Here is a 22,678-nt window from a genome sequence, read left to right on the forward strand (position 1 = left end):
TCTTGCACTGCTGTTAGTAGCTTGCTTATTTTGTAGCCCATTACACATTGACTATACATAAAGTATAAACATTGAGAAATTAACCTTTTTATTGTTTGCATTATATTTTTTATTACATTCATGTCATTGAACAACAGCAGCTGTTGCCACCAATACTTGGTCTATGAAGTTATTTTTGTTTGTGTTGTGATTCCAGAAAAAACAGACTTCCACAGTTGTTTCCATCATACTGGTGTCATACAGTATATTGTAGAATAAAGTCCAGTTGGTCAGTGACATAAACAGCAAATACTGAAGACAGAAATACCTGCGTGTTTGAAAAAGACTTTGGCTCTCTACAGTTTCGTATTGCATACTTAGCTTTCTGACTCAGACTTATTTTTATGTGTAGACATACCTCTCCCTGTTTCTGTGATACTTATTTCCCCTCATGCAGGATCAATAAAGTGTTATCTTTTCTAGTCTGATCTCATATACTTCTACACAGCTGGCTACGCAACACGCTCTCTAATGGAGTGAGAGAAAAAACAGGATGACCTCAGGGCTTTTTTTCTCGCCATTTTGTTCAACAGCTTTTATTAAAACAAGTACGAATAACTATTATATACATTTAAAAACAAACAGCACGTTCCGCCTGCCGTCAGAGATGAATTGCTCTGTTTACAGCTTCGGGTATTTTATCTGTTTCACACTGCTATGAATTCATCACTGATCTTGGCTCGAGTATCATTCACACTCTCCTCTAAGCCCCTACAACGCAGTCTCCATGACAACGAGAATCTCAAGCATAAGGCCAGGAAGAGGTATGATATGTGAGCCGCCTGTTAATTCACACGCTCCCTTCTGAACACTCCCCCTCTCTCTTTCACTCACATCCGCACCAAACACACGCAGTCAGAGTCAGGGGCAGGGATTCTGCTCTCTAGTTATTTTTCAAGGACATGTAACTATCTTGTTGAAACTCTAATCTCTCCTCACACCGCGGCTTTATAGCAAAATGCTCTCATTGCGTATCCCTCACAATTCTTCTGCTACTTCCTTGAGAAAATACTCCTTATTTCTTCTAACATAGTTATTCTTATTTAATTTTTTCCAAACTCTGGAATATAAAAAGAATGCATTAATGCAATTAGTGTACTTTACATATTCAGCACATTTAATTGGTTACATGCAATTACCATTTCCAAATGCATAAGCAGATCTATTTTTTGGCTGTTTTTGTTCTTCATTCATTTCTACTCTCTCCACAAAAATATGGCAAACACAAGTTATTGTTTATGCTAAATGTGCAACATGAAGAACATGTAAATGAACACATAGTATGAATTACAGTTGGTCTAAATTCTCTCTGTCATTTCCCCCACACACTCTCAGGTTAGTCACACTTTCTGTTGCTCTTTTGCCTTCTTTCCATCTTTTCCTGGGTATTGTTTACGTACCTCTGGACGGTCTCCTCTGCTTGGTTTGCATGGTCAAAGTGCCCACAACTGCACCCATGTTGTCGCCGTGGAAACCAGCCTGGTCAAACAACTCACAGAGTGATAATCCTCGATTTATTTCACGGTTTGTGTCAGCCTGTTGTTTTCCGGTCTGGCTCCACCGCTCTGGATCTAAAAGAGGCTTTGCCCCTGTTGATTCCTCTCTCTGCTTTCAGATCTGACTCAGAGGGACGGATCTCTCCCTTCAGCTGATTTTCTTGGATTTCTGATTTCTCCTTCCAAAGACTCACGCGAGCTGCTCCCGCCTTTCTGCGCCACTCCCTCCCTTCTGTGTCTGATTGTACTCATCTGTCAGCCTTTCCCTCCTATTTCTGGCTCCCTGCCTCCTCATGCCCTCATGTTGTGATGGAGCGCTGGAAACCGATGCAGTAATAACTCCACCGACTGACAAGTGAACCGTTGCAGGTGAAGGCTTTAAGCGACCTTGAGGTTATGAAAGGCGCTATATAAATTCAAGTCATTATTATTATTATTATTAAGGACATGCCTTTCAAGGTGATGGATCCTTGGTCTTCACAGGCATTGCATTTTAAATATGATGGGAATTAGTATCTGGTTTATTGCCAAGTACATTTGTACATATAAGGAAATGTTAGAGAAAGAAGGAGCAAATCATAAAAGAACTGAGATGTAAGATAGGAGAAAAATATGAAATAATATGATATGAAAAAACACTATAAAAATATGTACAAGAAATATGAATACAAAATATAAAAATACTATTAAAGGAAAATATACGATAAAACAATGTGTACTAAGATATATACATATAGAATAGGAGAAATATATAATAATACTATAGAATAAATACTTAAAAATATTAACATATACAGTAATAAAGGGAAAATACAATCTAATGATACAAATAAAATATCATAATTTAAAAAAATATAAAATAGAGGAAAATACAATATTACAATTAAAAACTAAAACATATGTAATATATCTGTGATGAAAATGTAAGCAATGCATCCATCTATTATAATTGTTTTCTTCTTATTCATGACTTATATCTCTCTTTATTTGCATATAAATGCACTTACAGACGAACACAACTGGATGGCTTATGATCACATTAGTCTAATAATACTGTGAGAAAGTGCTCTGCTCTGTGATGCATGGCACGAACCATAATGAGCATGTAGATACTGTATATGTTAGCTGTAACGCTTTCCACTTGTGCGTGTATGTGTGTTAATTCACTAATGTAACATCGCTGGACTTCCTCTCCTTAATTTGAATGCAGGGAGTTTGTATTTTCTTTTTACTTCAGTATAAACAAGAACATTAGAGTGTTAAATGTTGTCAATTAATATTCATGAAGCGGATTCAATCGAAGAAGATGAGACTGTGTGCATTGGGGGAAGGAAAGCAGTGGGAGTGAGTAATGTTCAGTTCCCTACAAGTGCTGAGCATTACAATCAAAAAGGGTAAGTACGTTTTGAATATGCTGTAAGTGCTTTTGCTACTTAAACAATATTATTCAATTTGGTAAAGGCAGCTTATGAGTTGAAATATGTCTTAGAAAGGATATGGTGTTTAAGAGTTTGATGTTATTTATAGGGGCAATGATTCGCAACGGAATTCAGATGAAGATTCACAATTATAAGAAGATTAAACATTAAGTCTTATGCCTTAAATTTATCTTAGATGTTCTCTTAATTCTATGTTAAGGGGGAAAAAGAAATCCATTCTAGGTGCACCAACTTTTATTAACCTTAATTTCTTAAAAACGTGAAATGAAAGATGAATCCCACTTGATTTAAAATGATAGGTGTGACGCCATTTTTTTAATCATTAGCAAAGATAACATTGCCTAAAATATTAGTTGAGAAGAAGAAGAAAAAATAGAAGAAAAAGGAGAAGTTCATTAAAATTGCGGTACTGTTAAAAAAGCTTCTATTTATGTCCAACCTTGAAATGCTCCACCTCTATAATTTATGGCTCCATTGATTCTCGAAACCCTAACCCAACAATCCACCTGAAACCCATTTGGAAGCAGGACATACTGTAGGTCTGCCAAAACCAGTGGAACCATATCCTCAACGTACTGTAGTCCACTATTCTTCTACGTATGCGAGGCATGGTGTACCTGGTGCAAGGCTCTATTCAGGGTATGCAATCACTCAATTGATCAACATGTTACCAAATACAATTGAAAACTTCATTATGTGTTTAAAAGTGTTTGCTAACTACGTCACATGTTGTGTTCCTGTCCAAACCAAGTGAAACGGCTTTCTTTTGTCAAATATTTACACAATTGGGAAATGTTTTGGTCTGAACGGTCCTAAATGGACTCCCACAATTTGCAGCATCGACTTTTCTACATTTCTAAAGTCTAGTCTTTTTAACTCTTTAAGCTAGATGTCTCATAGTATTTAAATGAAAGCTTATCAAACTGAAAACAAATAGATTCCTTGACAAGACCTGGAAGCCCTTCAGTGATTGTTTGAACAAGGCTCACATCCATCCAGGCCTTGTCTTTCAAGTCAGATACCAGGCATTTAAGATAATCCACTGTTAAACGTTTATACAGGTGCACAATCCATATCAAGATTCGACAAGGAAGCTAATATCATGCAATGTCATCCTCCAAGGGTTTTGAGTCTTAATTGAGATCGATGGACCATTGGTATTTCTTAAGTCAATGAATGACTCTACAAGAGATAATAGTTTTAATGTTTATTTTCCCCAAGTTTACAACTTGTATTTCCTGCATTGGACATATCATTTGTGGACTGTTCCCAAGGGAAAAGCAAAACAAGCAAAATATTGGACAAATCCAGAAGACAATGGGGAATAACAAAATAAGAACGAATAGTGGAAACAAAAACCAGAAGCCTTCTTATATATTTCCTGCATGGAGTCTATTGCTCTGGCGTGTAGGGTATAACGTACTTAAAGGTGGAATAGGTCATTCACTTCAGAAACACTTTTGTTATACTCCATGGAATGATCTTAACATCCCAATAGCAATGAATACATTGAATGCTTTGACAATAAATACATGAAACATTTGATCTGTGGAAGCCGTGGCGCTGGGCTAAAATAATTGGATGGCCTACCTGCCTGTCAGCCTTCCATCTTGTGCACAAACTTATCTCGTGCCCTCATTGGTCAAGTGCGCGTTTGTGTGTGTTGGAGGAGGGGCTCTGTAAGGAAGTCTGAAGGAAGGGGCAGATTCCATTCTTACCTACCCTACCTTTAAGCACAGAAAATGTAAATGTCTGTTTAAGTATTCCACTGGCTGCAGATTAGAAATGTAAATGCTCTCTCTGTCTCACTCTTTCTTTGTGTGCGCTTAAGAAGAAAAGGTTTTGAAAGGTCAATGGCCTGCTACGTGTTCGAAGGCTTTGCAGGTTTCTTGTTTCTTAAAAAGGGCATTCCACCTCCTTTGTTAGAGCTGTTAGAATAGCAAAGGCTGTTTGAAAGGAATACGACGGCATCAACACACACACAAAGAATCGTATCCACAATGTGAACTCAGTAGTTAAACAGGTTAATGGTGCTTAAAATATTGTGTGTGTAAGTGTATGTGTGTGTGAGGGCAGTATTGTGATGACAAAATGGAGCTAAGGTAAGAACATGCACTGATTATTTAAACATAAAGTCATGCATAATTCAATAAATATATTAATCAATATACAAGGTTATAATGCTATGCGTACTTCCTTTTCTTTTCTCCATTTAAATACCATAACCATAAAATAAAAAAGTTTCTCTGCATTTTCCTATTAAATATGTATTACTTTTACCTTCTGGAAAAATGGCCGTATAAGTCATCTGATAATGGAAGCATTAACACAAACTACAACTGATACCACAGATGTTTTTAACAATCTTTCCCGGCCTCACCTGATCACATTTAAAGTAAGAATGAGCCTCCTGACACACAAACACTTGCAGAAGGAGAACTAAAGATTCAGAAAAGTTACCAGTTGTAATCCCCATGACAGATATTTGTATGTGGATCTGCCTTTCTAGACTGTAACACCCCCAACATGACACAGCATTGCAGTCTGACCTCATAATCTCCTCATTATTATTCAGTGTGCCAACAGAGAGGAAACCGTGCTAAAGGCCCTGAAGAAAAGGCTTTATTCAGATTCATCAAGGGATTTTCCCTTTATCCTTTCCTGACTGATATCCCTTATAATAAATAATTACATTTTAAGCATTCACAGAGTTAATTCTAGTATTCTGGTGAATTTATAAGTTCTAATTTATGGTACGAAATGTTTGTATTTAAGTTAAAAAGACACAATTCAGACACCTGGTGATAATTCTTAAAGAGGCCCTATTATGCTTATTGGGTTTTCACTTTCCTGTAGTGTGTTATATAGATTGTTGTGCATGTAAATGTTCTGCAACTGTTTACTACCGTAGCATACTTTTGAACCACTCAAATCTATTCAACAAAAAAATCGTGCTGTAATATATACGCTTTTCAGCCTCCATTATTAGTTAAAGTGAAGTACAGTGCATATATCCCTTATATCCCTTCACAGAACTAAAGAATGCTTTAAAAAAAGGTTTTATGAGTTGATGGAATCAAAGCTGAACTAACATAAAAAGGCACACGTGCTGAAAATCCAAACCCAGAAGGGGGATCTGGGAGGATTCTCCCCCAGGAGATTTTTAGAAATACTAACATAAACTACACATTCTGGTACACTCTGAGAAGAAAATAAATAAATGTATTACTACCCGACATATTAAAAATATTTTATGCCATTGTTTATTTTTCACTTTGTTCTGACAGCTGAACTTGCTGCTCCACACATAGAAGAGTAAAGAGGAGATAGTCTGTGTGAATTACTTTAAATTGTGGGTAAGGGTAGATAGCCCCCATTGCTCTGTGACCTGTCAATCATCAAACCGGGGGTCATATTTCATTATGTGTTCATTTCTATCTGAAGTTGTACCCATGGATGTATAAAGAATAGTTCTACCACAAAGTTATTCTCCGTGGGGACTTCCGGCAACAATCTTGATTCTGATTGGCCAGAAGACTCGAAAGAACATCAGCAAAGATGTTTTATTGAGAAGATGATCAGTATGTGACAGAAGTTTTCAAAACCGTTTATTGTCTCTGGTACTTCCAGTCCAACGCCTACTGTATGCACAGCGTTAAAAAATTGGGCCTTCAAAATAAAAGTTTGAGTTTTTTCCCCCCCAAAAAAAAGGAAATATTTTTTTTTCTTCACTCACACATCTGCGACCCACTTTTGGGTCGCGACCCACCAGTTGAGCACCACTGGTCTAAGGGACAGGACGTCTCTATGTGGTTGACCAATCATAACAGAGCCGGCCAGCTAACCAATCAGAGCAGACTGGGCTCTGGTTTCAGACAGAGGGTGAAAAGAGGTGCTGCAGTATGAGAAAAATAAAGAGCTTTTTGAACATTAAAGCATGGAGACATGTCACAGTAGAGGCACACATACAAATATGAACCTGAAGCAGAATAAGGCCCCTTTAATATACAAAAGTAATGGCATACAACATAATGCATTGAGGCTCTCAGGTATTCTGTATAGCTTTCAAATATTTATTCTTCTGTAGATGCACATTTCTCATTTATTTGATCTCTGAGTCAGCACATACTGTATGGAGGTATGCTTTACTCATCCCTTCTGTGCATCCAGCATCTATTTAAATCAAGGATACATTCATTTAGTCATTTATAAACCACAAGATTTCTGCTCATGTAAAAAACTTTCTGCACGTTCAAAACATATATCCTTGTTAAGAGAAGTCGTAATATATTGAGAATTAAAGAGAATAACAGTCTATTTCATTCAACCAGCTTTCTTAATGAATAATTAGGTAATAAAAGTAACCAGTGATAATTTGGTTATTTGAAATGTGTATGGTAAGAAGTAAGCATTTATTTTTGAAAATCGTAGAAAATCTAATATCTAATCATTAAAATACATAAAAACATTTACTTTTATTTATTTTTCATAAACGACAATATCAATTAAATATTACAAAAGTGGGGAGGTTGTTGTCCTTTTACTTTCTACACTTTTCAAACCATTGCCTCTATTCAACAACATGCCTTTTGATTGTATCTGTGTTATGAAATTGATGGGTCACAACTTTTCTGTTAAATGTTCATGTTTGGAGAGGCCAGTAGAGAGCAGCTTTGGTACATTTTCTGTTATGTTGGGGTTTTACTCTTTTACCAACAGGTGGCAGCAGTGTGCAATATTTACTGACACTATCAGCAGCTTGGGTCACCGTTGCAAGCTCATTTTGCTCTTGATCAAACACAATATGAGCAAAAATGTACACAATTACAACATAGGAGCATGTACTGTAACAGAACCTGGAGTATCCTACTGCAACACTACACATCACACATCAATTTCAATACTGAGATCATCATTGTTGATCTATGATAAAAAAGGATTCTATATGTAAATATCAGATATGGGGGCTGGAGAGAATGAACATGGAGAGCCAAAAACACAGAGGAGGATTGAGATAAAAATACATCTCAAAGAAGACGGTTACATTAAAGTGTGTAGTGAGGTGATGTTAAATATTAAAAGCCAAGACACACACTGTCAGCTCCAATCCACTGCTTCAACAGCACCAGGAAAAGAACGAGACGAAAAGGAATAGAAAGAGTTTCCGGGGGAGAACGGATCAAAAATCTGTGACATTCTGCATTCTTCTGTCATACACGTATGTTGTGGTCGTAGTAGAGACATGAGTACCGGGGCCGTATTTCTGAATCTATCACCACAGTGGGGGCTGATGGGACTCTTGCTGCAAGGTTTCGCACTTAGAGGACACATGTGACTGGTAATAGCAAGGGACAGGTGCATCGGGGGGCCGGATGAGAGGTCCTGTTCCTGCTACACTCTTTCTGCATTCTACAAGAGTATTAGGACTAGGCATAAAGGGGAAATAGGGAAGAATTGGAAATGTTGATAATAAAGTACATATTTGAGTCAGACTGTCCTTGACTAAAATCCTTCTTAGTCCTTCTAAGGTTTATTTGTAAATGTTTTTGTTGAATTATTAGAAAGATCATGCAAAAACACTAGTTTAAATCTTTTGTTTACCAGAGAATTACTCAAAGGTTTCTTGGATACGAGTCATCCATCATGACAAAAAGCATAGAAGCTGGCTAATAAGCTCAAGAAATCTTAACACCAAAACAACCAAATAGTTGACATAAGGGAGCAGCCCTAACTAGAAAATCGGATTTTGTCAGAAATCGGGAGAAATATGACCCCGGGAGGAAACCGGGAGTCTCCCGCGAAAATCGGGAGGGTTGGCAAGACACACACACACACACACACACACACACACACACACACACACACACACACACACACACACACACACACACACACACACACACACACACACACACACACACACACACACACACACACACACACACACACACACACACACACACACACACACACACACGTACAATAATTAGCCTTTAATATTCAGTTATTGATTTTTGACTCATGAAAATGAGGCAAAGGTGGGTGTGAGGGAATTATATTTGATAGGTGGAGGTGATGGACGCCAACAACATTACTGTGGGAATAGTAAACCAGGAGATATGTACACCTGGGTTGGGTACAACCAACAACCTCACATTTGCAAAGTCCATTTAAAAAGTGATGAATATTGTCATAGAAATAACTGATAATGATAATTAATTGATACTTATGGCACATAACAAAAAAGACCAATCACTCAATTTATTTCATTTTTCATTATATATTGCTACAGGAAAAAAAGGGAGACGGCGTGTCTGAACAATTGAAGCACAGCAATTGTACTGACTGTGAGTTTGCTATAGTTTTTTCACTATAATTGCAATTGTTTTGTTTACATGCAATCTAATCCTGTAAAACTGCATTACAAGAACACGATTGTTGATCAATGTAATTTAACCAAGCCTTTCGGAAAATATCTAATGTTAACCGACCAGACTGTGGTACTTGGGAGCAAAAGTACTTAATGGGTAATTGATAAGGTCCAAGAATACTTTGTCAGGGACATTTTCCAAATGGAAAAGCATCACTCATCCTGAACAACTGTGACTGTGTACAACCCTTAAATCTATTAGCATCGACCTTATACTGTACTCCATCAACAGCACGCTTTACTGGAACTCTTCTATTCAGAGGGGAACATGACACTGGGTAACCATCTAATTCCAATTTTAATCTACTTCTTTTAACGTCAGCAGCATTGAGGTCAGTTCTTGCTCTCAGTCCGCCAAGGGGATTTCTTTTTTGTTCTCACTATCATCACTGTGACTAGAAATCTCCTCTAAATTATCCACCTCTTTCTTTAAACAAAATCTACTTCCATCTTTCCCTTTCATCATAGAGGAAAAACAAAGCAAAACACATGTCATATATAATCTGTCCCTGATAGGGGAATTGGGGGAAGAGTACTAACCCTAACCCTAACCCTACTACATGGACGGGGGCAGCCTTTAACATCACACTAATACGAAGCTTAGTTTTGTCAAACACTTCACATACTGTATGTTCAACACAGGTGTCAGGGAAATAATCGCGATGCTAGTTGCCAAAAGCCTCATGAATCGCTAACTATGAAGTATTCTGGCAAAAGGTGCTGTGAACACTGCCAGATAGATTATCAGCAACATCTTATTGTTACTGCAAGATCGCCAACTAAACACTTACAAGCTTCTCATTTGCTATCAATTCCCTTGATAATATAGTGAGGTTAACATAATATTAACAAAACCGTAGGTGGCTGCTTCCATTTTAAACATTTTCAGTATTGATTTAAGCACCGAAACAGCTCTGATTAAAAAGTGTCAAACAAAATAACCTACTGATTTCATACAACCATTATTTTATTAATAAGTAGCCTATCTGTTTAATTAAAATGCTTTTTTATTTTTTTGGAATAACTAAAAGGTTCTCCAAACTTAGATTAATTTGTAAATATTTTCTGTTTTACAGATTATGACAAAACCATTTCGTATGGAAAAACAATGCGAAACAAGGGTATTAAGGTGCAGTATAAGAAATACATTATAAAACGGACAAGTCAAATCAAGCAATCTGATTGGTTCTTAGCCGTGATATACTGAGCGTATACCACGGGTAGAATTGTAAGTTACTTTTCACAACAAGTCAGTATCCCTCCGCGTCTGAGAAAAACAGTATACCGTTGGGCTGCTTTTCATACTGGAACAAGAAAGCAGCGGAGAAGTAACGGGGCAGAAGCCCTCCTTTTTGACGCAGCGGTCCAGACATAGACATCAAACGGCAAAACATATTCAGTGTGCAGTTCCTTTGGCATTAGGGCAGGGATATCTAGATACTTTTGAAGGTTTAACATAATGAATTGTGCTACTTTTAAAGCAAGCAACGATGTTTTCAAATCTGTAATCAAAGAGGTCCGCAAAAACGCTATCGACCAATCAGATTGCTTGATTTGACTTGTCAGTTTTATAAATATATTTAAATTTCTTCCGTTACGAAACAAACTTACAAAGCATAAAATGGAAACATTTAAGATTAACTTCGACCTCCGGGGGGGTCTTACAATAGTATGGAGGAGTGGATTGAGCAGTGCCTATTTCCAGAAAAAAAAGCACCTAAACTACGACATGCAGAGCGACGTGAAGAGCAGGTAGACCAACTGGAAAAGTAACACCATTCAAAAGCTTTCTGATGCGGGTCTTGAAACAAAGCAGAGAAATTATGACCGTTAGTGGCCACAGGTGCGAAAGCTCTCTCCAGAGCTACTGGAAGCCCAATCTCGGGGACCTGAGAAAGTGGAGCAATATTCTCGCCACGCCAAGCAACAGCCTAGAGAATAACCTCAACCTATACAAGTGACCACGTAAGCCATTCTACTGACGCTGGACAGTTTTTCAGTGGCTGCACAATAAACAGCAACATTGTAGTGCCGAGGACATGGAGTCGGAGGCGGTGCAATGGAGATGTGAAAGGGTACTTTAATAGAGAGCAGAATAGGACATGTTGTCAGGTCGCAGCCCGGGTCGACAAGAGAAAGAGCCAAGAGGGCACACACTATATATAAGTAACCCATAACATGTCCGTGTGGGAACAATAACCGCAACTGTAGTTCCTAGTTTGAAGGCGCTGAGGCGTCCCCGGGAAGCAGGAGAGGAACCCGGCCGCAGGCAGACGTGCCGCGGCGGCGGGCATGAAGTCCTCAGCAGGCGCTGAGGCGTCCCCGGGAAGCAGGAGAGGAACCTGGCCGTAGGCAGACGTGCCGCGGCGGCGGGCATGAAATCCTCCGGAAGCAGGAGAGGCCAGACAGGGTCCCGGAGCGTGCCACCCAGGGCGATGTCCGGAACTGTCGAGGCGAGACGGGGTCAAGGAGTGCACCACCCAGGCGTCGATGAAAATGTGAGTGGCGTCTGGAACCCCCGTCGAGTTGGTGAAAAAGGTGAGAGTGTCCGCATGAGGTCAACCGGCTGGTCGAACCTCTTCTCCGGCACCAGAAAACTCAAAAGGGCCGATAGCCGTTAGCACTAGCCGTTAGCACTAGCCGTTAGCCGCTAGCTAGCAGCCATGGGTAGCTGCTAGCCGTCGTTAGCCCCACGTTGTTAGCCGCTAGCTGGCAGCCATGGGTGGCTGCTAGCCGTCGTTAGCCCCACGTGGTTAGCAGCCAGGATGTGCAGCCGCACGCCCCGAAGAACAAACCCACGAGGTAGCAATGGGGTTGCTGGTCGACCCAGCAGGTCGTGCATCGTCCCCCCGTTGTATAGAAAGCCGATGCGGGAACGGCGAGCAACGTCCCCAGCCTTCTGCGGAGCACACACCGAGCCTTAGTCCGCGTGCCGGTGGCAGCCACGGACGTCTCCAATCAAACCCCGGCATTTCGAGAAAGGAACTCGAGTTCCTTTTGCCGTGTTCAGCTCCATCCCTCGTTAGCGGACATAAAAAAGAGTCATCGCCTCGCAGCTACTGGGCTCCATCTCTAGACAACAGAAAGATGTGGAGCAACGCGCTTTTTGCCGGTCCGGGACACGCCATGAAACGGCCACTGGAGGAAAGCTCTTCCTATAAGGTAGTCCTACCCGTGAACACCAAAGCACCACCTGCAAAAAAGTCTGGCATGGAGTTCATGGAGAGCTGTTTCAAGAATTGCACTTTTAATGGCAGCATGAACATCCACCTTCATTCTGAACCCAAAATGTTTCAGCACCATGGACAGCCTGATTTGATTTGTTCCGCTAATCCCACACAGTGATTACTCAGATATTTAAATAGCCTAATTCAAGAATTGTTTTCAATAAATTGTTTTCAATAAATTGGTTAATAATATATTATTTACTATAATTATATCCATAACTGTAAGCAGGGTAGCAGGAGTGTTTGATCGGCTATCGTTACCATGGGAACTACTTTCTAGGAACCATTTTTGATGGAGATTAACTCAAGCAGAAAGCGTAGGTTTGGGAGCAAATTAGCCCACATTATGAAATTATTTTACGATATTGTTGATGTTAAGTGTAAGTATTAATATGTCTGCATGTAACTGCACTATAACTGTTCCATAGTAAGAGGGCGCTACAGGCGTAAGGAGGCGCAGCTATTGTAGCTGACGTCAGGTATCAGATATAAGGGATTGTTCCCTCCCCTTCTATCTCTCTCTCTCTAGCTCTCATGGAGAGCAGGTCAAGTGGTGCAATGCACATATGAAAATAAACCACGCCAGTTAAGGCTAAAGAAGACCTCGTCGTCATGACCAGTTTATTGCTATACATGTGACTCTGTCAACAGTTGATTACAATGATAGTTTGTGTAATAGAATCGCAATCATACACTTGAGGCCGTTCTTGAACGTCATTATTGGTACGACAGTACTGCGGCAGGACCGAGGCGCTTGGTCAAGGAGTTCAAGAACGGCCTCTCGTGTATGATTGCTTAATTATACACTAGAGAAAGAAAATAAAGTGTCATTCTGCGTGAGACCCAAGGCATGTCAACACCCAGTCTGAAATCTGACACTTAAGCTTGCCATGTTTAAAGGTCTAAAACTGAATCTACATGCTGCTGAATTTGTGAGTACAGAATTTTAAAGGTGAGCGGGCAGAGTTAACGGTTCATATCACTATCTGTATAAGCGTGTAAAGGCAAATGTGTTTAACAAAGCGAGAAAGGGGATAAGGGTCTTACATTTTTCAGGCTACCTGACATGATCGCGTGTGTGTGAAACGGATTATTCATTTGTGTGCCTATTTTCATGTGTGCCTTCTTCCATGCATATGATAGATATGCTAAACAGAGATTATGTTATGATACATGATAATGAGGAAATGTGCAGAGAAACTCAACCACAACCACAGGAAAAACTAAAGACCAGTGTAGTGCTTTAAGCATTGCAAGATCATTTCTTTACATTTTGTTGTATTAATGTCTTCTCTTGCTCAAAGATGATGTATTGTTTTCTATGTTACATGCCAATGCCATCCATCATTTTTACATGAGGGTTTTACAAGTATTTCCCAGTAAATGCAGATCTTGAACTGCATTCTCATGTCAATCGGTAAAACGGCTCTGCGCTGACGTTGCCGTTGTGTTTCTATGGAGCGTTCCAGTTCAAACTATTTCATTTTTACCTTGTTATCGCTTCGACAACTAATCAGATGAAAGTTGTATGTATTTATGCAAGCTAGCAGGGGGAGGTAACCCTAGACAAACTAAACTTAACTGACCATTTCTACCAGATGGCTCTGCGCCCGACCTCATGGTTAGAGAGAAAATCACGCATCATAGGAATATAGCTTTAGTCCTTTTCCGGTTGAGAATATAATCAAAATGTATTTCATACCAATGTGATTATTGAGGATCCCTTAAACTGGATCCTCACCAATATCCAGCAGGGGACGACCAGACTGGTTGCAAAAAGAAGACCAATTGTATAGAAGTCTATGAGAAAATTCACTTACTTATCAATTTATTTTATTCCTCAGTAAAGATTTTAAAAACAAAAGTTTGGTCGTAAAGTTTCAAAAATCTTCTTAAATACAGCATGGTGTTCATTTGAATGTTAGTGCTGTAAATTTGATGAAGGGGATTATCATTCAGTAAATGACGGTCCCATTCAGAGTTTAATATCCAGAAAACATTGAGATTTTGTTTAAATATAAATTAGTCATCTGTTTGCTATTTCATTTTATAGTTATTGAAAATTCATTTCTAGAATTCTACACATCATGGATATCTTTTCATTTATGCTATAGTTTAAAAAAAATAATATATATATATATATATATATATATATATATATATTTATGGACACAGTAACTGGAACATAATATGTTCCAGTTACTGTGTTATTATTTTTTTTATCTGGTGCAATCTGTTTGTGCGCCCACCTGAAAAAAAGCTAGTTGATAACACAATGAGGAGTTGATATTATATAATTTACACTTCGTAACACGTAGATAACACCTTGTGGAGATAAATAAGAAAAAAACTGTCTATAATTACATTACATGTTACTTGTTAGAAGCTTTTATCCAAAGCGGCTTACATACTCAATACTGTGGGCAATCCCCACAGGACCAATTTGGGGTGAAGTGTCTTGCCCAGGGACACAACGACATGCTGACTGCAGTGGGGTTTGAACCTGTGACCATCTGATCCGAACACAAAGGCTCTAGCCACTGCGCCACACGCCTAATTGATCTCATATTGAAACAATATGTAAACAAATCCCACTGTATGTTATGATGATAAAATAATATCCAATCCCACTGAGGGTTGAATTCAAATGTTATATATTTGTTTGAGTAAGTATTTGGTATAGAGACTCATGCAGCAATCTTTCAACCTTAAGTTACAGAAGGTCAGTGTGCACCTCAGTGGGCATAAAAAACATTTTAGGAGAAGCAGCAAACAAGCCCAGAGGCACAATGTCAGGGGACTACATGGTCAATATAATTCACACTCCAATTCATCAGCTGTTCCCGCTTTGAGGATGCAGAGGGCAAGATAAGACGCATCTTGGAATTTGTGCTCTTAAATTGGAGCTGTTTTTGGCATGGGGCAAAAGCTTTCAAGCTCCATCTTTTGATTTTATGCCGCACTAAACACAGACCTGGGCTCAAATCCCCACTCTTTTTATTACTTTACATTGTTAAACAGTCCAAGCTCCTTACAAAATAGGTCGGGAATTGTTCAGATGTTAAAGACAGTATAGTGCGCAGTCACTACAGATATGTGGCTCCATCACACGACCTACATTGTCAACCCAAGCGGCCATAAGTAGGCTGGATTATTTCTAGAATAGCACAGTAGCTGACAAAGCCACCTCTTTTAGAACACACGTTTTCACTCTCAACAGGTTTCTTTAACTTCTCATCAAAGGAGTACTTTTTCCAGTATAATGCAAAAACTTTACTTTGGTTTAAATCAGAAAAACCATACAAATATGAAAATACTTCAGATGTGTTTGAGTTTGGGTTGATTTAGCAATTCACAAGGCCAACTTGAGTATCTGTTTGGTTGGGATAAAGGTAAAACAGAGTAGTTTAAGTATATATGTATACACTTATGAAAGAAATTGTAGAAACTGCCAAAAAGATTCTGATTATTAACTTGAGTTATTACAACTAGCTTGCTACTTGAGGAAAATCGAAAACAACAAAGACCATAATGGTAAGAAATAAAGGTAACAAGTTCTAAATATAATGCATTTTAAACAAAGTTATAATGCATTATAATCTGCTGCTTAGTGCTGTATAATAAGATAAGCACTCATTAATATTAATAATGCCTGCCTCATCTTCCTCGCAGTATGCTTGAAAAAGATTCATAGTAAGATACTGTAGTAAGACTATCAACAAATTGAAAATAAGCATTGAGACTCTTACGTTAATGGCCCACAGCGAGCGTATATAAAGTATAGTAGATTGAATTTTAAATATATATCATAACACTAACTGTCTAATATAACAGTTAGAGCAGATCAGTGTGCAATCAGCTGAGCTGGCATCTGCACTCTGACTCGGTGACTCAGCGATTGTTATTTTGTTGTTCTGAAAAGTAATTTTGGATTAGACGATGATGGAGGTGGTGAGGAGAGTGAGAGTCAGTGCTTTTAACACAAAGAGGAAGAAGAAGACAAGGTCAATAGTGCACTGCAACTGTTGCCCTAAGGGGTGTACACCATAGGCTAACCCAACAAACCTTTTTCTTATGCAAGTCAAATTATAGCGTTTTTTTTAAACATTGATGCAACATTAGTATAGTTTAATCCATAATGTCATATTCCGGCAGTGGCTCAGTCAGTAGGGGCTTGCACTGTGAGCCGAAAGGTCGCCAGTTCAAGCCCCCGACCAGATCTAAATATGGAGTGTGGACGGCTACTTGGAGAGGTCCCAGTTCACCTCTTGCCCTGCCGTGGTGCCCTTGAGCAAGGCACCGTACACACCCCTTCCCCCCTCACTCCCATTGCTCCTAGTACTAGACTCCTGGTACTAGGATGGGTTAAAAGCAGAGGCCAAATTTCATTGTGTGTGCTGTGTGCTCTGCATGTGTGACCATTAAAGAGGGTTTCATCCCTCCAATTATATTCTAAAAGTTATAGCCTCAGTGTGTGCAGGGATTGGGGAATTGGGATCTGTTCAACCGAAGAGTGAATTATATTTCTAAGACTGTTTCATTTCAGCACTAAAAGGTGAACATCTAGAGTAGTCCACCACGAGAAAAGAATACACTAGATACAAACATAAACTAATCCTCCTTTTCTGTATGGCTTATCTGATCTTATGGTTCAATAGCAGCCATGAGGAAATAGAATGTTGCACCACTTCAGTTTCCAGAACTAAACAAATGCCCAGTTACACACATCTTCTCTGACTGGCACCAAAAGCTCGTATTAACACATTTAATGAAGGATTTATGTTGTATTCTCACATTTTACATCGAGCACAACTGCATCTCTGAACTAGAATGTCACTCAGAGAGAGCAGACCTAAACTAAAGCCGCTGCTGCATTCACATGCTGCACGGATCTTTCCATTTCGTTGGAAGTTGGAAAAGCTGTCTTTCCTACTTTGGTACGTTCATTAACTTTAAGTTTAAAAACAACCTGGGCACTGTTGTGTCAAAGGCCAATTGAATGGTTACAGTATTTGCTTGTCAATGAAGAGGAAAGTAAACCTGAATACCGGAATATCAAAATCTTTGCCAACTCTACAAATATAAATCAATTGTGCGACGCTAATGGACATTTTTTGGAAGATAAATCAGGTACAGAGGAGGCTTGAATTGGAGGTTTTTCAAGCTATTGACACTAAAAAATAACTACGCTAGGAGTAAAATTACTCTGTATGCAGAATGAGAAGAAACTCACTTTATGAAATACAAGTGTTGGAGAACAATTTACAATATCTCCCTCTTAAATTAAGTGATATATAAGTATAAAGTGAAAAACTGCACAGGTTCTTAATTGATTTATTTCCAAAGTACAGTGAGTAAATGTTTTTTACACTGCTGCAATTGGGTTAGTATCTGTTGGAGTTGACATCTTATGGATTTCAACACGTATACACACTTGAGTATTCATTGAATGCTACGTGTAGGCTTACCATATTAAAAAAAACACATTGTATCTATGCAAATACACGCACAAAAAAGCAATAAACTTGCACATTTAGGTGACAAATTAACAGTCACTTAATATGTATAATAGTTTAAAAAAAACATCCATACCTTTGGTGAGGCCTCCTGAGACGAGTCTCTGCAGGGACTGGATCAGTTTGAGCACCCCCTGCCTGCAGCGGCTGGTGCACCCAGCCATCCCGAAGCTGAGGTGGAGAAGGGGGCGGACGGGGCAAAGAGGCTTCACCAGAGAACCACCTTTTCCTCCGATAAACCTTAAAAAAAAGAAGGTTTGAGCTTGAAAGTGTACCCACAGTGTCCTTTCAGTAGATATTGCTGTAGCTTGGGGAGCGATCCTAAATGCAAGCAGAATCTGCTTCAGTTGTTTCTGTGTTGCGACATCCTCAGGTCCTTTGAGGGGATCCTTGTAGAGAAAAAAGTATGAAAGCTTGTAGTATAGCTTAAAAATGTGTATTCTCTTCCACGCAGTTACATCTGAGTACCTGTTAACTCAACTATATCACTCAGGTCAGTAAGAAAACTCTTCCCATCAGCATAAGATAAAGAAGTACTGATGGGAAATTAAAATACAGACCTGTATGTCAAACTATTGGGAAAGCAAAAATGTAAAAATGTGTTCCACGCAGACCTCAACAAAATGAGGCAGAAGTTAAATTATTAAACGGATTCCGAAAGTAGAACGTGGGGAAAGTGGTGTGCCCTGAAAGTTATTTTCTTCCAATAAAAAGGTCTGACTCTTCTCTCCGTCCACTCTGAAAGGTTTTTCTTCTCCTTTTGACTTGTCTTCTGTCTGTGAGGTAGCAGTTTTTCCTCCAGTGTAGGTTTCTGTGTGAGGTTTCCCCTCGGAGCTGCAGTGGGAGCCCTGCGGCTGTGGTCTATGGAGTTGCTTCGCTTCTGGTGCTCTCAGTAGATCTGTGCTGCAGAGAGAAGCCGCCACTGTACCCTCCCTCCCTCCCTCCCTCGTCTACGCTCCCTCCCTGTGCCTCCTCACTCTCATTTTGGCGAATGCTCTTTCTTCTTCCTTTGTTTTTCTTTTAAGATGTAAAAAAACCCGGTAATATTTCGTTTTTTTAAGAACTATTACAACATCTGCTTTTCATTGTGATAACACATGCTTTATTTAAAGATTTGCAGCATTTTACTATGTTCTTACAATATACAGGGATACATTGTCAGTTCTTGATATGTCTTGATTACACATTTAGGGCTTCTCTGTACATTTTTGGAGGAATAGTCATCTAGGGTAAACAAAACGGCAGCTCGGACCCCTTACTTTCCTCTAAGTATTGTCGACATTAAAGAACAACAACTTTGCTAGCACTTATGTTGCCATTTCTTTATTTTCTTTATATTTTAAACAAAATTAATGTTCAGTGCTATAAGCAGATTATAAAACATTTTAAGTATGTTTGGTGTTATCTGTGCCACAGTTGCAATATTAAAATGTCAGCACGTGAACAAAAATACATAATAATAAGTCATTATTTTTGCTATAATAAAAAGTATAACAAATTATTAGCAAAAGCAACAAGATGGCTCTTTAAAAAAAATATTTGGAAAAAAATTCATAATAATATACACACTTTGGAAAGAAGGCGTACAAATGCTTCCTAAAACAATAATATGAATCACTATTATCATCACAATTATTATTACCTGCTATGGCATAACTGAAGGGTACAATTACAAAAGAGAACACACATTTACGTCACTATTGGGTGTGATCAGGCATACCCCTGAACTGAGATTTATCATTTCTGAAACGGAACAAGAAAGGTCTGTGCCAAATTCTCATATTAATCGCGCGTAAACACAGATTCTACTCTACCCCAAAGATACTCTGACACAGGTTATGTAAGCCTGCAGTCTGCTGGTTTTGTTTTTCGCTCCACTGAAGTGGGGAAATGCTTGAGGAGAGCATGACGCAGTGCTTCCTCCTTCTATTTCCCCCCCAGTCATCCTCTGCCTTGTCTATATTTAATGCTTATAAATTATTATTTTTTTCTCCTCACATTCACAGCCACCAATGCATTTCAGAAGGTCACTGCCCTGCTCCATCCTCACTGTCACACATACATTAGAAGAAAAAAAAAGCAGCAAAGGGAAGACCTTAGCTTCCATGACTCGAGGTGGTTTGTTCGCAAAATCCTGTTTGGATCCCAGGAGAGGAGCACTTTACTCCGAGAGGAGGACAGCTAGCCACTGTGTCGAAAAGACAGTGGGATATTAATAATTACAGTTCAATCATAAATTGTGATTATAAAAAAATCCTATTAAACCTACTTTGTCACAATGGGCTTTAACAAGGATGAACACCCCTTCAAGAAGCAATTATTTGTAGCTTTTTTTTGAAGGGTTGAAAAATCAGACATGTATTATTGACTCTTTTTGGTGGAATGCTGCACACAGAAACGGTCAGGAAGTCACATTAGATTTGTATGAATTTAAAGCAGGTTAAATAGGCCATATTATGCTTTTGGGGGTTTTCCCTTTCCTGATTTTTGTGCATGTAAATGGTCTCTAAAGGCTAAGATCCTAAAGTCCCCTCCAAAATTGAGTTTCTCTCCCACATACTCCCCCCACTGCCTTAAAGGCAACGCCATATTTTTAAGGGATGGAAATTGTGTGTGTGGGTGGCCCATGTACCCATTTGATTAAATGCATGATATGGTTCTTGCTTTGTATGGTTCATGCTCTCGGTCATGCTTGTGATGAGGGGCTAAATAACTTGAGACTGCCATGGAGAGAAGAGATCAGAATAATGCAGACATGAAACCACTGAGTCATGGGTTTTGTGACATTGCAACGCCTGCTAATGGTCTCCAGGGGGGAGACATGGTTACACTGAGTGGGCGGGTGAGCAAATGAGAATGGCAGCGGGTAGTTTTTTCCGTCTTCTTTGTAATACAAAGTTAAAGGGGCCCTATTATGCGTTTTGGGTTATTTACTTTCCCTTTAGTGTGTTATAGTAGGCTATCTGTGCATGTAATTGTTCTGCAAAATCTAAAATCGAAAAGTGAGTTTCTCTCCCACAATGTCCCTCTGTGCCAGAAACCTCTATTGGACTATTCTGTTTTCTTTCTTAACATAGTGACATGACAATGCAACACTCGCGTTTCTATTGGCTAGCAATCCAACCCGTTTCTACGTGATAGGCTAAGGGGCGAGACATTTGCGAGCTTTTGGTTTGATCCTTAGAAAAGCATTGCATTTCAAAGCTGTAGTGCATGTATGTGGAGATGAAATATAAAGAAACATCATCAGTAAGGAACCTTCAACTGAACAACCCTTGAGATATCCAGCTCTGTTGTGATTGGTCAACCGCTTAGAGATGTCCCCCACTTAGCCTATCATGTTCAAGGTGTCGGAGCGCTAGTTTAGAGAAGTGCAACCATCACATAGCTGCACTTCTATAAGCATAAATTACATAGTGATGTCATTATTTTGAGGAAGTAAACAAAGGAGTTCAATGGAGGCGTTTTAGGTAGGTGTGAGCCAGGGAACTTTGGGATTTTAGCCTTTGGAGACCATTTACATGCACAAAAACCTACAACACACTACATACTAGTGTTAAGTAGGGCCTCTTTAACTTTGTAAAAAAAACAAAAAACGTACCCGTTACTCATTTGCTCACCCACTGTTACCATGTCTTCCCACTGGAGACCATTAGCAGGCGTAGCGATGCCAAAACACATGATTTACTGGTTTCATGTGTGCTTCTGATCTCTTCTCTCCATTGCACTGTCAAGGAAACATGCCTCTCATCACAAGCATGACCAAGAGCCTGTACAAACCATATCATGTAGCCTTTAATAAAATGGCTACATGTGCCACCCACACACACACGATTAACATCCCTTAAAAACATGTTTCTGGGACTGATTCTAGCAGCATATCAAATATGTGATGTTTGCACATGATGTGTTAAACTTAAAATCATGTTGGCAACAATACCCTGACATGTCTGATCAACATCGCTAAAAAAGCTAAACGGAGGCGCAGAGGAAGAGAATAACATTTTCAGTTCCAGAGAAAATACCAGTGTCCATGGTGATATGGAGGTATTAATAAAAAAACATTATTAAATATGACCTTGGGGAGCATGCTGTATTGTTGCCATAGTGAAGCCTATTCCTTGAATAAACAAGAAGAAGAAGGGGATGTTTTAGACATAACACACTTTCAAGGATATTGACTTGCTTGCTTTTAGGCTTCCTTCTTTCATTTGCATTATCTTGGTACATAAAGCCCTTGAATTTCCATCTCCTCAGGCCAGGTTTTGCTGACAGTGTAAACTCATGCTGGTTGCAGGCAGCAGCAACGCATCGCCTCCTACACTTTGGATTTCTAAATCTCCCGAGCCCCCACACTGAGCATGCTCACACTGAACACGCTTCATGGTCTGTAGACTGGAGTTTCTGCACATGGATGGATGAGAAGTGACAAGCACAGTGGGAGCACGAGAAGCTGAGATATCTTAGCCAACAGCTGCTTATTACTACACCCACGAACAAAAACACATATAGACCTTCAACAAAATACAAA

The 22,678-nt window shown here is 39.2% G+C and overlaps 2 protein-coding genes across 3 annotated transcripts in view; one reads left to right on the top strand and one right to left on the bottom strand.

Moving 5' to 3' along the window:
- kcnip1b (Kv channel interacting protein 1 b) overlaps positions 1-18,619 on the bottom strand; it is a 28,698-nt gene extending 10,079 nt beyond the window's left edge. The window contains exon 1 of one of the 2 annotated variants that reach the window (XM_079649343.1): positions 18,224-18,619. In XM_079649343.1, the coding sequence (XP_079505469.1) occupies positions 18,224-18,311 (88 nt within the window). In that variant the 5' untranslated portion in view covers positions 18,312-18,619. Of the gene's footprint in view, positions 1-1,439; positions 1,810-18,223 lie in introns of those variants that run through there. The other variant, XM_079649342.1, reaches the window with a different exon arrangement.
- Positions 11,472-22,678, top strand: part of LOC307018864 (uncharacterized protein) — a 40,643-nt gene continuing 29,436 nt past the window's right edge. Inside the window, exon 1 of the mRNA XM_079649347.1 lies at positions 11,472-11,902. The gene's annotated coding sequence lies outside the window, so the exon portion shown is untranslated. The remainder of the gene's footprint in view (positions 11,903-22,678) is intronic.

The sequence above is a fragment of the Notothenia rossii genome (genome assembly GCF_949606895.1).
Source record: "Notothenia rossii genome assembly, chromosome: 9".
Taxonomy (NCBI): domain Eukaryota; kingdom Metazoa; phylum Chordata; class Actinopteri; order Perciformes; family Nototheniidae; genus Notothenia; species Notothenia rossii.